The sequence below is a fragment of the Doryrhamphus excisus genome, unplaced genomic scaffold, assembly GCF_037039965.1.
Source record: "Doryrhamphus excisus strain RoL-2023G ecotype Guam unplaced genomic scaffold, RoL_Dexc_Guam_v1.1 HiC_scaffold_24, whole genome shotgun sequence".
In the NCBI taxonomy this organism is placed as follows: Eukaryota; Metazoa; Chordata; class Actinopteri; order Syngnathiformes; family Syngnathidae; genus Doryrhamphus; species Doryrhamphus excisus.
In genome coordinates this window covers 7,599,305-7,615,000 of record NW_027621862.1, presented here as the reverse complement: position 1 = coordinate 7,615,000, position 15,696 = coordinate 7,599,305, and the positions used below count along the sequence as shown (strand labels likewise).

At 48.8% G+C, this 15,696-nt stretch overlaps 1 protein-coding gene, 11 non-coding genes and 7 pseudogenes across 12 annotated transcripts in view; 16 read left to right on the top strand and 3 right to left on the bottom strand.

Annotated features, from left to right (window-relative positions):
- The window catches only part of LOC144895936 (5S ribosomal RNA), a 119-nt pseudogene extending 38 nt beyond the window's left edge, over positions 1-81 (top strand).
- The window catches only part of LOC144895238 (uncharacterized), a 110,276-nt gene extending 102,312 nt beyond the window's left edge, over positions 1-7,964 (bottom strand). Inside the window, exons 1-4 of the mRNA XM_078788649.1 lie at positions 7,837-7,964; positions 7,456-7,791; positions 6,168-7,366; positions 5,806-6,084 (exon numbers count right to left, since the gene is read on the bottom strand). Of these exons, the coding sequence (XP_078644775.1) occupies positions 5,806-6,084; positions 6,168-7,366; positions 7,456-7,791; positions 7,837-7,964 (1,942 nt within the window). The remainder of the gene's footprint in view (positions 1-5,805; positions 6,085-6,167; positions 7,367-7,455; positions 7,792-7,836) is intronic.
- On the top strand, positions 194-302 carry LOC144896370 (5S ribosomal RNA; annotated as a pseudogene).
- LOC144896131 (5S ribosomal RNA) lies at positions 415-533 on the top strand. Its single transcript, XR_013626412.1, has one exon. It is a non-coding gene; the product is annotated as a 5S ribosomal RNA (ribosomal RNA).
- On the top strand, positions 867-985 carry LOC144895904 (5S ribosomal RNA; annotated as a pseudogene).
- LOC144895734 (5S ribosomal RNA) lies at positions 1,098-1,215 on the top strand. The gene has a single exon (XR_013626242.1). It is a non-coding gene; the product is annotated as a 5S ribosomal RNA (ribosomal RNA).
- LOC144895740 (5S ribosomal RNA) lies at positions 1,328-1,446 on the top strand. The gene has a single exon (XR_013626248.1). It is a non-coding gene; the product is annotated as a 5S ribosomal RNA (ribosomal RNA).
- Positions 1,559-1,667, top strand: LOC144896575 (5S ribosomal RNA; annotated as a pseudogene).
- LOC144895533 (5S ribosomal RNA) lies at positions 1,780-1,898 on the top strand. Its single transcript, XR_013626036.1, has one exon. It is a non-coding gene; the product is annotated as a 5S ribosomal RNA (ribosomal RNA).
- LOC144895747 (5S ribosomal RNA) lies at positions 2,011-2,129 on the top strand. The gene has a single exon (XR_013626255.1). It is a non-coding gene; the product is annotated as a 5S ribosomal RNA (ribosomal RNA).
- Positions 2,242-2,360, top strand: LOC144895852 (5S ribosomal RNA). Its single transcript, XR_013626358.1, has one exon. It is a non-coding gene; the product is annotated as a 5S ribosomal RNA (ribosomal RNA).
- Positions 2,473-2,591, top strand: LOC144895595 (5S ribosomal RNA). The gene has a single exon (XR_013626099.1). It is a non-coding gene; the product is annotated as a 5S ribosomal RNA (ribosomal RNA).
- Positions 2,704-2,812, top strand: LOC144896224 (5S ribosomal RNA; annotated as a pseudogene).
- Positions 2,925-3,033, top strand: LOC144896367 (5S ribosomal RNA; annotated as a pseudogene).
- LOC144896052 (5S ribosomal RNA) lies at positions 3,146-3,254 on the top strand (annotated as a pseudogene).
- On the top strand, positions 3,367-3,485 carry LOC144895813 (5S ribosomal RNA). Its single transcript, XR_013626321.1, has one exon. It is a non-coding gene; the product is annotated as a 5S ribosomal RNA (ribosomal RNA).
- trnat-cgu (transfer RNA threonine (anticodon CGU)) lies at positions 3,850-3,923 on the top strand. The gene has a single exon. It is a non-coding gene; the product is annotated as a tRNA-Thr (tRNA).
- A 2,207-nt stretch (positions 7,965-10,171) lies between the features above and the next one.
- On the bottom strand, positions 10,172-10,362 carry LOC144896970 (U2 spliceosomal RNA). Its single transcript, XR_013626550.1, has one exon. It is a non-coding gene; the product is annotated as a U2 spliceosomal RNA (small nuclear RNA).
- Positions 10,363-12,417: 2,055 nt separating this feature from the next.
- On the bottom strand, positions 12,418-12,491 carry trnat-agu (transfer RNA threonine (anticodon AGU)). Its single transcript has one exon. It is a non-coding gene; the product is annotated as a tRNA-Thr (tRNA).
- Positions 12,492-15,696: the final 3,205 nt, after the last annotated feature.

Below are 15,696 nucleotides of genomic sequence, written 5' to 3'. Positions count from 1 at the left end.
CAGCACTCGGAAGCTAAGCAGGGGCGGGCCTGGTTAGTACTTGGGTAGGAGACCGCCTGGGAATACCAGGTGCTCTAAGCTTTTTATGGTTTCTGCTCTTGCTTGACAGCAGAGGGCGCTGTTTGACACTTTTTGCTGGAGTCTAGTTTGGCCTGCGTCGCCTTCAAATAGGATCTTTTCAGTTGACCTGGCAGCTTACGGCCATACTACCCTGAAAACGTCCGATCTCGGAAGCAAAGTAGGGGCGGGCCTGGTTAGTACTTGGATGGGAGACCGCCTGGGAATACCAGGTGCTGTAAGCTTTTTATGGTTTCTGCTCCTGCCTGACAGCAGAGGGCGCTGTTTGACACTTTTTGCTGGAGTCTAGTTTGGCCTGCGTCGCCTTCAAATAGGATCTTTTCAGTTGTCCTGGCAGCTTACGGCCATACTACCCTGAAAACGCCCGATCTCGTCTGATCTCGGAAGCGAAGCAGGGGCGGGCCTGGTTAGTACTTGGATGGGAGACCGCCTGGGAATACCAGGTGCTGTAAGCCTTTTATGGTTTCTGCTCTTGCCTGACAGCAGAGGGCGCTGTTTGACACTTTTTGCTGGAGTCTAGTTTGGCCTGCGTCGCCTTCAAATGGGATCTTTTCAGTTGACCTGGCAGCTTCCGGGCATACTACCCTGAAAATGTCCGATCACGGAAGCTAAGCAGGGGCGGGCCTGGTTAGTACTTGGATGGGAGACCGCCTGGGAATAACAGGTGCTGTAAGTTTTTTATGGTTTTTGCTCTTGCCTGACAGCAGAGGGCGCTGTTTGACACTTTTTGCTGGAGTCTAGTTTGGCCTGCGTCGCCTTCAAATAGGATCTTTTCAGTTGACATGGCAGCTTACGGACATACTACCCTGAAAACGCCCGATCTCGTCTGATCTGGGAAGCTTAGCAGGGGCGGGCCTGGTTAGTACTTGGATGGGAGACCACCTGGGAATACCAGGTGCTGTAAGCTTTTTATGGTTTCTGCTCTTGCCTGACAGCAGAGGACGCTGTTTGACACTTTTTGCTGGAGTCTAGTTTGGCCTGCGTCACCTTCAAATAGGATGTTTTCAGTTGACCTGGCAGTTTACGGCCATACCACCCTGAAAACGCCCGATCTCGTCCGATCTCGGAAGCTAAGCAGGGGCGGCCTGGTTAGTACTTGAATGGGAGACCGCCTGGGAATACCAGGTGCTGTAAGATTTTAATGGTTTCTTCTCTTGCCTGACAGCAGAGGGCGCTGCTTGACACTTTTTGCTGGAGTCTAGTTTGGCCTGCGTCGCCTTCAAATAGGATCTTATCAGTTGACCTGGCAGCTTACGGCCATACTACCCTGAAAATGCCTGATCTCGTCAGCACTCGGAAGCTAAGCAGGGACGGGCCTGGTTAGTACTTGAATGGGAGACCGCCTGGGAATGCCAGGTGCTGTACGCCTTTAATGGTTTCTGCTCTTGCCTGACAGCAGAGGGCGCTGTTTGACACTTTTTGCTGGAGTCTAGTTTGGCCTGCGTCACCTTCTAATAGGATCTTTTCAGTTGACCTGGCAGCTTCCGGGCATACTACCCTGAAAACGTCCGATCTCGGAAGCTAAGCAGGGGCGGGCCTGGTTAGTACTTGGATGGGAGACCGCCTGGGAATACCAGGTGCTGTAAGCTTTTTATGGTTTCTGCTCTTGCCTGACAGCAGAGGGCGCTGTTTGACACTTTTTGCTGGAGTCTAGTTTGGCCTGCGTCGCCTTCAAATAGGATCTTTTCAGTTGACCTGGCAGCTTACGGACATACTACCCTGAAAACGCCCGATCTCGTCTGATCTCGGAAGCTTAGCAGGGGCGGGCCTGGTTAGTACTTGGATGGGAGACCGCCTGGGAATACCAGGTGCTGTAAGCTTTTTATGGTTTCTGCTCTTGCCTGACAGCAGAGGGCGCTGTTTGACACTTTTTGCTGGAGTCTAGTTTGGCCTGCGTCGCCTTCAAATAGGATCTTTTCAGTTGACCTGGCAGCTTACGGACATACTACCCTGAAAACGCCCGATCTCGTCTGATCTCGGAAGCTTAGCAGGGGCCGGCCTGGTTAGTACTTGGATGGGAGACCGCCTGGGAATACCAGGTGCTGTAAGCTTCTAATGGTTTCTGCTCTTGCCTGACAGCAGAGGGCGCTGTTTGACACTTTTTGCTGGAGTCTAGTTTGGCCTGCGTCGCCTTCAAATAGGATCTTTTCAGTTGACCTGGCAGCTTACGGCCATACTACCCTGAAAACGCCCGATCTCGTTTGATCTCGGAAGCTAGGCAGGGGCGGGCCTGGTTAGTACTTGCATGGGAGACCGCCTGGGAATACCAGGTGCTCTAAGCTTTTTATGGTTTCTGCTCTTGCCTGACAGCAGAGGGCGCTGTTTGACACTTTTTGCTGGAGTCTAGTTTGGCCTGCGTCGCCTTCAAATAGGATCTTTTCAGTTGACCTGGCAGCTTACGGCCATACTACCCTGAAAACGCCTGATCTCATCCGATCTCGGAAGCTAAGCAGGGGCGGGCCTGGTTAGTACTTGGATGGGAGACCGCCTGGGAATACCAGGTGCTGTAAGCTTTTTATGGTTTCTGCTCTTGCCTGACAGCAGAGGGCGCTGTTTGACACTTTTTGCTGTAGTCTAGTTTGGCCTGCGTCGCCTTCAAATAGGATCTTTTCAGTTGACCTGGCAGCTTACGGCCATACTACCCTGAAAACGCCCGATCTCGGAAGGTAAGAAGGGGCGGGCCTGGTTAGTACTTGGATGGGAGACCGCCTGGGAATACCAGGTGCTGTAAGCTTTTTATGGTTTCTGCTCTTGCCTGACAGCAGAGGGCGCTGTTTGAGACTTTTTGCTGGAGTCTAGTTTGGCCTGCGTCGCCTTCAAATAGGATCTTTTCAGTTGACCTGGCAGCTTACGGCCATACTACCCTGAAAACGCCCGATCTCGGAAGCTCAGCAGGGACGGGCCTGGTGAGTACTTGAATGGGAGACCGCCTGGGAATACCAGGTGCTGTAAGCTTTTTATGGTTTCTGCTCTTGCCTGACAGCAGAGGGCGCTGTTTGACACTTTTTGCTGGAGTCTAGTTTGGCCTGCGTCGCCTTCAAATAGGATCTTTTCAGTTGACCTGGCAACTTACGGCCATACTACCCTGAAAACGCCCGATCTCGGAAGCTAAGCAGGGGCGGGCCTGGTTAGTACTAGGATGGGAGACCGCCTGGGAATACCAGGTGCTGTTAGCTTTTTATGGTTTCTGCTCTTGCCTGACAGCAGAGGGCGTTGTTTGACACTTTTTGCTGGAGTCTAGTTTGGCCTGCGTCACTTTCAAATAGGATCTTTTCAGTTGACCTGGCAGCTTACGGCCATACTACCCTGAAAACGCCTGATCTCGTCCGATCTCGGAAGCAATGCAGGGGCGGGCCTGGTTAGTACTTGGATGGGAGACCGCCTGGGAATACCAGGTGGTGTAAGCTTTTTATGGTTTCTGCTCTTGCCTGACAGCAGAGGGCGCTGTTTGACACTTTCTGCTGGAGTCTAGTTTGGCCTGCGTCGCCTTCAAATAGGATCTTTGCAGTTGAATGACACCTGAAATGTAACAGACCGGACCACCCGAGAGTTAAGGTGGACAGCACTTAGTGAAACCTGACTGCAGTCATGCTGTTGTAGTCTCTGTCACGCAATTGCTCAGCACGTTTGGCTGTGAACTGAGAGGTTGGTGGTTCGAGCCCACCCAGGGACTCTCAATTCACGCATGTGTTGGACTTTGGACTCCCTCCCTTGTATGAACATTTTTCCCCATTGGCGAACTGTTTTTGTGTTGGTGCCAGATGCACGGCTGGCGCTGTGGCTAAGCTGGTCAAAGTGCCTGTCTCGTAAACAGGAGATCCTGGGTTCAAATCCCAGCAGTGCCTGGGTGCTTGCTCAGTGAAACTTTGGCAGCTGATTTCTGAACCATGTAATTCTTTTTGTCACTTGCCCTTCAAGAACGAATTGACGTTGCATCCACAGCTGACGTGATTGTTATGGATCCCATTACGCCAGAAGGTGCTTGAATCCAAAGAGTATGACATTGTGATGTGTTGTCATTCAGCGCCACTTTGCAGAGGCTCATCCACTTGACAGTTGATTTTTTTTCTCTTACAGTGTGTCCCCACGTGGCATTGGTGGTTCACATTTGCTGCCAGCCAATCAGGGTGCGACACAGACGTCAGACAAGCAAAGAGACTCGCCTGCCACGCGGGCATGATTACCATTACCATTACCATCTATCAGGGATGGCAACTGAATTAAGAATCAATGCCAGAAACCTGCCACAGGATTTCAGATAATGTTTTGATGCAGACTGGTCATGATGCCTCTGAAGTTCACCAAAGCAGACCTGACTCAAGGTGACTACACTTCCAAAGTTCCCAGTGATGACTGAACCTCTCGCTCCTTGTGTTCCCCGAGAAACTCGGTCAGCTGCGGAATTGACGTACTCCAGCAAAGGAACCAAAATAGTTATGAGACTGAACCTTCTCTGTCAACTCTGTGATGGTTGGGGAATTAGCTCAAATGGTAGAGCGCTCGCTTTGCATGCGAGAGGGAGCGGGATCGATGCCTGCATTCTCCAAGAAGTCAAGTGCTTTTTTGTAGAAGAGATGTTGGGATCGGAAATGAGTCCAGGATCTGTCCCTCAGCATCAGACAAATACCCCAAACCTAATCCTGGCTACGTTCTCTCGACTAGTCTCTTGTCATGTAATAGTGAAGAAACCCAGTCCTTGATTTATTGTTCCCAAGTACCAAACACTAATCTGAGCCCCAATTTCTATGCCAAATACAGTATTGGTCTAACCCTAAACCCAGTCCACACTCCCTTCTCCAGTTGAGCACCTTATCTTCTTGTGTAGTACTTACCAGAAACTCAAGTCCATCATTTATTGACGGGTTTTATTCGTATTTATGTCGTCAGTCGCTTCAGAATGACAGCAGTTGGCAGATAGCGCTTATGAATGACCCTAACCGTTCGACCGAGGACCAAGACAAATCCCATCTCCACTCAAAACCTGTCCAAATGTCAGTTACCTGACTGGGAGCAGCAATATCTTTTTATTAATAAAATAAATTTGATTAGAGATCAGATGATAGATGTTGATGGTAGACTGTCAGATAAAGAACAATATTGTGTAGGATAAACTGTGTAGTTTTCAATTTAAGAGGATAAGTGTAGATGAGGTAGGAAAACTGTTGCATTCCATTAAAAGCGATAAGCCATGTGGTATTGATAATTACCAGAACCGGCACTTTCGGACAGGGGGTGGAGGAGATTCCTCCCTCTTCCTCTTCTTCTGCTGTTTTTCCTCCACCCTCTTTCTTGTATCATCGAGCTCTCACTGGAAGAAGTCTGTTTGACAGAACTCTTGAAACGGCATCTTGGGGTTTGTCAGACCTTCTGCACCATATTTTTGGAACACTTTTGTGGAGCAATAAAAGTATCTGACAGGGCCCCGCTGATAGAAGTCATGTATTGATGTCCCATCCCCTTGATATTTTGATTTTGGTTGACCACAGCACAGACATGTTTTTGTTTGAGTTTTTTTTGACACGGGAGGTGGTTGCTCCTGCTTCAATGGGGTATGAGCAGGTGGTGGTGGTGGTGGTGGTGGTGGTGGTGATGGTGGAATGACCATAGCTGCAGGCAGTGTCACGACAGGCACAGCAGAGGTAGTGCTGAGCAACTGCCAAAGCTGCTGTGTATGTTGCTGCTTCTCTGGGCTGGTATTTAGTGAAGATGATGTATTGACAAATTTACTGTTGTGTTTTATGTATTTGGAAATATGCAATTTTGATGTTGGATGCAGCATGCTGTTGGGGTCTTTGCTGGACTTGTGGACAAGAGTGCCATACTCCCGAACCACAAGCTTGATCATGTCCTCCTGCCCGCGGTGTTTATTAAGGAGCTCGTCAATTACCGACTTCATTGGAGATGGCCAGCGCTTGTGGTCCAACACAAATACTCTCCCTCCAGTCTTCACTGGTCCAGTGCGGGCAGCAGTCGGAGAACATTGGATGGGCAATCTTCTTGTGGGCTCTAGGCAAAGAAAACCATGAGATACACATTTGTTATTTGGGTCAAACAAGATGCAACAAGGGTTAGTTTAGATAAGTTTTTACCTGGCTGTGGCTGAAGCTCAGTAACAGAAGCTTTATTGTCCAAGTCAGATGCTGGGATAGGGGCCACATGACTAGACGTAGTCGCAGTAGCAGTTTGAAGAGGGTGAACAGAGTGGGGAACAAAGCTGAAAAGCCTGGTGGGAGGTGTGGAGGAAGGCTGCACTGGGTCTGCTCCCTGATCAGACAGGATGCCTGGAGAAGGAGCACTTGTGGCGTGGCCGGGGTCCTTCTTGGTTTTATGTTTGTCCCAGTCTAAAGGGACCGGACAACATTCTGGCTCCCTGTACTCCAGGCCAAACCTCTCCCCGGTGTCTTCAGCTGCCAGACGAAGAGCAGGGTACTTTTCTTCGCCAAAGACCCGTCTGGAAACAGCATTCAGGGAGCATATCAGTGCAGGGTCGAAAACAGGCGGGAGAGAAACGCCTGGCAGTTTCAGGTCCAGCAGACGCTGATAATTCCAGCGACACACTCCTGTCATGGCCTGGGCCTGGAACAGCTCTGGGGAGACCTGCGTGCCGGTCACCCATTTGGCCTGGTGGAAGTGGTAGCCCTCCTGCTGCGATGTGCCTCTGATGGGGATCCAGACGGGGACTGCTGCACACTCACCTGGCACGTGGTTTAACTGTATCGTTCCTCCATGGCGGTACAGTATGCCCCCTTCCACCTCAGGATCACTGAGGCAACCGCGCAGAATGTGGACTCGTTGGATCCTCCATCTCTTTAGCATGGAGGGCTTATAAAGAGGGATGCCATTCGGATCTGTGGTCAGGTGAAAGTGCTTCAACACCCCTTCCACTCTCTGAATAAGCGTCCCGGGCGAAGGAATCTTTATCCTGCAGTGCTCACGAATATGCTGCTTGGTGGGATTTGCAGGCTGGATGCCACAGAAGACGTATGCCTCCTGGAGCCTCTGCAGGTCTTCCTTGTCCACCACAGAGAAGGCAGCCGACAGGAACTGTGCGAAGGTGCCGTATAACGGGTGATGTTCTGAGGCACACTCACGAAGAAGCCGTCGCATACAGTGGAACAAGTCCAGCTTGATGACGATACTGTTGTTGTAAGAGGTTCTTGATGCACATGTATTCAACAGGTTCCCAGATGTGGCCTCAGTAACAATTGCATCAGTTGTTTGCCAGGCATCCCAGTTGAGATGTTCCTCCACAGAAGACTCTGCAACCCTGAACGGTGGGCAGCAATCTCTGAGAAACACAAATAACATATGAAATAATGACATTTAATAGAGTTAATTTTTGATTAAACATTTCTGGTTAAAGTGATGAAGTCTCACCTGTCAACCCACTGAAACTGGGCTTTCTCAATGCCAGCCCTGTTGTAGCGGTTTGAGAGACCCTCGTGCATCAGCTGCAGGGTTTTGTCCGTCTCAGACTGCACCATGACCCAGGACAGGATCATCCAGTTCTCATTCATCATAGCGTATGACGACATGACACCAGGTGAAAGGTGACTTTCTTGGCCACTTTCCGGGTGTGGTCTGAGCTGAGCCTGTCCAAAGGTACCCTGCAGCATCCGCTGAATGGTGTCCTTCTGGTTCCGGAACTCATGCAGCAAGCAGTCGGTGAGGTAGTGGGCAGACACAGAGACCCCGTTCCAGCCATCAGCATCACTGTAGCCCCCAAAAGGCTCCGGTTTTCACTCCTGCCGAAGGAACTGAGTGATGGTCTTTTGGCCGCCATAAGTTCCTGCCTCTCCATCCATCACATTCTGGCAGCACAGGAGATAGGCCAGGTTGGCATGCTCATACTTGAGATGCAACATCTCGTTGACCTGATTTGCCATGTCTGTGGGTGATTTTCCAGTCCGTCTCAACTCACCCAGTACTGACTTACAGATGGCCTTCTTGTAAGTCAGTAACGCTGGCAACAGATTGGTAAACCTCTTGGGAAGCTTTTCCAGCCAGAGCGGGTTGTCGGAATACCACCTCCTATTGCAGCTCTTACAGCACAGCCGGGAGGAGAGCAGGTAGTATTGTCCAGTGAGGCCCACAATCACTCGCGGTCTCCCGACTCCAGCAGAGACAACACGTGGCTGAGAACAGTCACCAGAGCACGGCAGGGTGTAGTTGTTTTTTAGCTGCCCCATCAAGTAGTCATTTTCCGGCTTTTAGATGAAAAAGGGGTGAAGATGAAAATACTTTGAGGACTGCAGATCATAAATACTGTCAATCAGCTCAGGCTGGGGAGGTAAGCGCCACAGGGAGAAGGTTTTCATAGGGTTGTTGACAGGGCGGGAGCCTGGTCACAGACCCATGGACTCCAGTTCCAACTTCATCCATATTTTCTGCTGGTGTGTGCAGTTCCACTTATTGACCTCCTGGTCAAATGACAGAAACTGTTGAGGTGGAGGACTGTTGATATCAGCCACAGGTGGGACTGCCGTAGGTGGGACTGGTGGTTGGTCTAGTTGGAAACAGACATGCACATGTGAATTTTGACACCCTTTTTAATGTGACACTATACTGCTGTGTTATTTACTGTGGGGTCTCTGTGCAGACTGTGGCTCTGATGCAGATAGAGTGGAGGCTACAGGACTCCCAGGAGCACATGCAGTTTCTAAAATGAAACCAAATTACATGTACACTGTGTTAATAATTATATTAATATCAGGTGCAGTCAGTCACATAGAAAGGTTAACCACTCACCTGGGGCAGGCTGTGGGGTCTCTTCTTTGGTCTTTGTTTTCTCTGGTAGCAAAAACATCAACTCCCGTGGGAAAGGCACTGGAATCTTTGGAGGCAGCACAGCTGGTGCTACACAAGGAAAGAGGCGGTGGTGCATTTTACCGTGAGTGTAAATCAGTTTGGATTGAAATGGTCAAACATCACTTAAAGCCTTTACCATCTTCTGGTGCATCTGGGCCAGTCGGTGCATGTTCTGTGTCTAAAACCGGAGAAAACGTGATGAAAGACAGATTGATTGAAATATTGGCGTTTCAGGGGTATTAGTAGAGTCACTCACAACAAACTGCCATTTGCTACTTCAACTACTTGGTTTGGCTTTTTAAATAATTAAATAGACCTTTTTTGTGATGGTCTAGTCTAACCGTAACTAGAGCAGGAGAAGCACAATGGCTCACTGCAAACACATGCTTCCGGCGTTAGTGAGCAAACATCATTCACCATTTCATCCATTCAAAAGAATGTATTCAAATTATACTTACCCTCTCGTAGGCTGTATCAATTCATAGTCAGTCACTTGGACTGTAGGTAGAACACACATGAAAGGAACAAAAGTAGAACGTGACGAGAACACATGCAATCACAAAATGCCCTTTGAGGTCGGTCATTATTTAAGAACTTCGCCCTGGACCTGAAAACCGTAGCAGCTCTAATGTTGGTGGAGCAGATCCACCTGCAAAACACATAGAAACTAGAGTGATTTACTTTATACAAAACACATAGAAACTAGAGTGATTTACTTTATACAAAACACATAGAAACTAGAGTGATTTACTTTATACAAAACACATAGACAAGGCTAGGAAAGTAAAAGAGCCTAACATGTACATATCCATACGTGGGTTTTTTTTTGCTTTTTTTGTCATATCCAACACACAAAGGGCCACCAAACCCGACCCTGAGAAGCCAAACGGAAGACGGAAAAGCCCCTTATGCCACTGGTTTGTGGAGGAAACTTGGAAGGCCTCCACCAGACAAGATCATTGTGTCAGATTCCATCCAGCAGTTGATCAATGCGACACTCACAGGGCCCCGGGAAGCGCGCACGAAACCTGAGAATCAGGAGCCGGTGGGAGACTGCAGGAGGCAAGGCTGACAAAAAGTGGCTGACACCCTCTGGAGACCGGCTGCTGCGAGGGAAGTGGGGTCCACGGAGTGCGCAGACACAGTGCCCCGCTACCACGAGCCATTTCCTCTGCAGAACTACTGCTCAGGGGGCACCAAACGTGAGCACGTTCTGTGCATTTCTTTCAGCACCATCCACAAGATGCACCCTGCCAGAGTCTGCTGTTGCTGTTTACACAAGAAGGAGAAGTGCACCGTTCCTGGAAGGGCTGCAATACCAGGTCGATGCGTGGAGCGGATGGCGCAAGCCCCAATCGCAGCTCCCTGTTCCAAAAAGCAATTTAATATTTAGTCCCCTGTTGGGGGACATATCAGATATTAAACTGATAAGAACAGATACTACACTTGATCTTAGCCAAAAGGCCGAGAAGCGATGCCAGAGGGCGCTCGTAGGGGAGGAGGGCACTTCTGGCATGACAAGCTAAAGGACCGGTTGCACGCATGTTCGAATAAAATGTAGACGGAACAAGCATAGCGTCAGTTATCACCCTTATATCCATTTGCTTAGACAATAGAAAGTGTTTGAATGTGCTGAAGAAGGAATGTTCCCGTGACCCTGACCAGAGACCCCCAGCAACCCCCAGGTCCTGGAGGTGCCTGGATGCAGCAACAGCAACCCTGCAGATGTTCATGTTAATCCTGCAAGAATGTGTCAAGATAAGAACTAATAAAACATTACAAGTAATTGCTCTCACATACACACACACACATAGGCAAACAAATACAGCTCGTGCAACTGCCTTCTCCACCCCCCCCCCCCCCTAGAGTTGCACGACCATGTAGTAGGGACCCCCGAAAGAGAATAAAAGGAGAGGAGTGTGAACTGCATATTCAGAGTGGAGCGGCATGTCACTGGGTATGTGGTTTCACTCTCCTCGCTGCGAGAAACTTTGAATATTGTTGTCTGTCTCTTCTGAATTTCTGTATTTAAGTGTTTTTTAAACATGCGTCACAGGAGTTTGAACCTGACAGAGCTTCAGCCAAAGCAAAGCTAGGTAAAAACGTAATCATGTGTCCCTTTGTTGGAATAGTTGCATCTTGTGCCTGTAGTGACACTGCCTGCAGTGATGGTTATTTCACCACCACCACCTGCTCATACCCCGTTGGAGCAGCAGCAACCACCTCCTGTGTCAACAAAACTCAAACAAAAACCATGTCTGTGCTGTGGCCAACCAAAATCAAAATATCAAGGTAATGGGACAGCAACACACAACGTTTATCAACAAGGCCCTGTCAGATACTCTTATTGCTGCAGAAGGTCTGACAGACCCTAAGATGCCGTTTAAAGATTTCAGTCAAACAGACTTCTTCCAGCGAGAGGTGGATGAGACAAGAAAGAGGGTGGAGGAAAAACAGCAGAAGAAGAGAAAGGGGGAGGAATCTCCTCCACCCCCTGTCCGAAAGTGCCTCTGCAGGATGCAGCTGAAGCAGGGCTGGAAAAGCCCCCGCATCCACGCTGGCTTCAGAGAAGTACATCTACTTGGGAACTGGAGGGATTTCCAGGCCTCTCCTTTCTATGACAAGGAGAAACAAAGGCGGCAAAATAAGTGAACAATATGTAGTATGTTCATTATTCATAACTGCTTACATGTAGATTATTATTTGTTTTTTATTATTGAGAGTGTTCTTGAGTGTGGCAACCTGATAAATAAATATTCTTTGTTACATTGCATTGATTTTGTATTTTATTTCAAGCACTGGTATCAATATAAGCCTGATAATTTGTAATGATATAGGGATTAATTGGAAAAAATAATATTGTGGAGAAGAAAACTGTGACTTGACTGATGGCTTAGACGGGATTCAAATACCTGACTTCATTTCTCCAAAGTCTCTCTGCTTGTCTGACATCTGTCTCGCATCCTGATTGGCTGGCAGCAAAGGGCAACAACACACGCGCGGCCCGGCCGACGCACTGACCATTGCACAGAGACTACATCAGCATCACTGCAGTAAGGTTTCAATAAGTTTCTACTTCTGACAGAAATTTGCAAATACTCAAGTGCTGTCCGCCTTAACTCTCAGGTGGTCCGGACTGTTACTTTTCAGGTGTCATTCTGAGTTCTGCCCATTCGCAGGAAAAAGAGCCTTTGTACTTTTTTCACATGAACTATAAAGAAAAGTATAAGCTGAGAGACACTGCATTAGCCAGGAATTGACACTGCATTGGCAAGCTAGAATTCTACCACTGAACAACCAATGCCACATGGGGAAACACTGTCGGAGAAAAAATTAAACTGTCAAGTGGCTGAGCCTATGCAAAGTGGCGCTGAATGACAAAACATCACAATGTCATACTCTTTGGATTTAGCACCTTCTGGCGTAATGGGATCCACAACAATCATGTCAGCTGTCGTTTTTGAAGGGCAAGTGACAAAAAGAGGTACGTGGATCAAAATTCAGCTGCCAAAGGTTCACGGACCACGCACCAGGCACTGCTGGGATTTGAACCCAGGATCTCCTGTTTACTAGACAGGCACTTTCACCAGCTAAGCCACATCGCCAGCTGAGCAAGTAACCCCGGCAATGCTGCCTTTACTCTTCTAGACATTAACTGCTTGCAACGTTGAGACAACGCCACTTGTCGTGTGTCATTTGGTCAGCAGGTGGGGAATCCCGTATGTATTTGGCACCGATACAAAGGGTTTACCAATTGGGAGGAATGCAAGGGCTCTCCAAAAGAGTCCAACACAAGTGTCACACGAGGGTCTAGAAATGGTCCCTGGGACTGACACAAATAACTAGGCTGTTAATCTGGACTAACAAAACATAATAACCACATGGAAAACAAAACGCAGAGTGTATGAATGCCTTTTAAAAAGTGGACTCTGGAGGGTCAGGGTGGCATTTCTCCTGAAAACAGTCTTTGTACCTCAACGTGACCTCTGATAAAAAGTATAAAAACCAGAGTCATGGAAATACCAGTAGAGGACTGCTGGAATTGGAACCAATGAGCCCCTCTTTTCTAAGCATGTAATTTGACCAACTAAAGCATTGGGCCTGCGAAGCATGCAAACTTGACAATGGTGCCTTTAGTAGAAAAGGAAATCCTGTGCATCTGGCACGGACACAAAAACAGTTCGCCAATGGGTAAAAATGTTCATACAAGGGAGGGAGACCAAAGTGTCAATTGTCACCTGTGAAACACCCTCGAGAGGTAAAGAAAACAGCATGTCAAAGCAGAGCGTCAACAAACCTCTCGGTCACCAAGACTGCAAGGAGCAGATCAATGGAGGCAGTGGACGCCATTATCCTCAGCAATTTAGACCACGGGTGCAGAGAATGCGGACCGTGAAGGAACAACAAAACCCCCCATCGACAAGACCCCACCCCTCATAGCCCCCCGGCCCCATAACCAACAGCACAGAACCCAGTGAACTGCGAAACACCCCCATCAAGGCCACCAACCCACCAGGGAAAGGTAAAGAAAACAGCATGGCACGGGGAATGCGGTCCGTTAAGGATGAGTTAGTCGATTTGAGCTGGAAACATTTGATGCAGTGGTGTCCTGTGGTCGGTCAGCTCAGTTGGTCAGAGCGTGATGCTAATAAAGCCAAGGTCATGGGTTCACCCCATCTGCTCCAGGAACAACAAAAGCCCACGGCGAAAACCCATCGGGCCCCATAACCAACAGCGCACAACCCAATCAACTGCGAAGCACCCCCAGCAAGGCTGGAAAAGGTCGGTCAAGGAAACAGCATGGCAAAGCAAAGCGGTGGCAAACCTCTCACGCACCGTGACTGCATGAAGCAGATCAATGGGGGCGGCGACCCCATTGTCCTCTACCCAAAATTTAGACCCCGAGTGCAAAGAATGCGGACCGTGAAGGAACAACAAAAGCCCCCGTCAACAACACCCCGCCCTCATAACCAACAGGACACCACCACAAGAAAAACCTATCCAAGGGCACCTATGGCGTCAGTGTACGTCAGGTTGGGGTTTACACACCTTGTCTGGTCCTCAGGGCGTCCGGTGGCATGAGGTGAGACCCTACGGAAGTAGCACTATAGGCGCTCCACATCAATTAACAATACTGTTATTGGAGGAAGGAAAGAAATCGGGGCACAAACACCAGTCATGTTCTCGGTCGGTAACCTATCACTCACGCCGGGTCCACCGCACCACCACCAGAGGTCAGCCCTGAGGATCGGCCAGAAGAAGGCATCCACCAGTAAGGTAGAATTACACTAAGAGGTATTAATGCCGGGTTGTACCAATCGGGAACCTGTGGAAACGGTAATGCACATACATTTACCTTTCGCCACTGTGCTGCTGAATATAAGCTTACCTTTGACCTCTGTAACCTTGGAGTGCGCTATGGCGAATGGCCTACAATTAGCCAATAAAACAAAGCATTCCTTGTAGAATTTAGGCAATCGATCCCGCTACCTCTCACATGCAAAGCAAGTGCTATGCCATTTGAGCTAAGGTCCATTCTCAGAACTATATTGGTTCTTGAATTAACTGACTACTGGATCGTGGGAGGGAGCAAAGCAGCGGCTCAACATAGTCAACAGTGCATCTCATGCCGGAAAGCTCGAGGAGCGACGGAGGAACAAAAGATGGCTAACTTACCTCAAGACCGCATTGAGCCTTCCCCACCAATTACCTATGGTGGCATGGATTGTTTTGGCCCCTTTCACACAAAACAAGGGCGTAAAGAACAAAAACAGTACGGCCTACTATTCACTTGTCTATGTTCTGGAGGTGTTCACATAGAGATGCTCGAGGACATGACCACTGACTCATTCATCAATGCCCTAAGATGCTTCATTGCCATCAGAGGTGCTGTTTGGCACATCCGATCATATCAAGGAACATACTTAGTTTGAACTGAAAATGAAATGGAAAAGTCACTAAAGGAAATAAACACAGAAAGAGTAACAGAATACCTGGCAGACAAGCAATGCAACTTTGTCATAAATGCAAGCCATATGGGAGGTGTTTGGGAGCGCCAGATCAGAACCATCAGAAGCATGCTCATTTCAGTCCTAGCAAACAGTGCTGGCAGGTTGAATGACAGTTCCTTGAGAACCTTTCTTTATGAAGCCATGTCTGTTGTGAATAATCACCCTCTTACTGTGGACAATGTAAACAACCCATGTGTCTGGAACCACTGACACCTAACCACCTGATTACCATGTAGTCATCTATTCCCATGCCACCACGTGTTTCCAAAATGGCGCCGCAGACGGCTGCCTCGGTGTGTTGGTCCTCCAGCACCTGGACTCCGCAGGAACCTATGCTAGGATCTTGTTTGTGGACTTCAGCTCCGCCTTCAACACCATCCTCCCAACTCTGCTCCAGGAGAAGCTCTCCCAGCTGAGCATGCCTGACTCCACCTGCAGGTGGATTACAGACTTCCTGTCTGACAGGAAACAGTGCATGAAGCTGGGCAAACACATCTCAGATACAAAAACCGTCAGCACCGGATCCCCCCAGGGCTGTGTTCTTTCTCCTCTGCTCTTCCTGTACACAAACAGTTGCACCTCCAGTCACCAGTCTGTCAAGCTCCTGAAGTTTGCGCACGACACCACCCTCATCGGACTCGTCTCTGATGGCGACAAGTTCACCTACAGGTGGGAGGTTGACCATCTGGCGACTTGGTGCAACCTGAACAACCTGAAGCTCAACACCCTAAAAACAGTGTAGATGGTTGTGGACAACAGGAAGAACTCAGCCTCTCCTGTCCCCATCACCCTCTGTGAC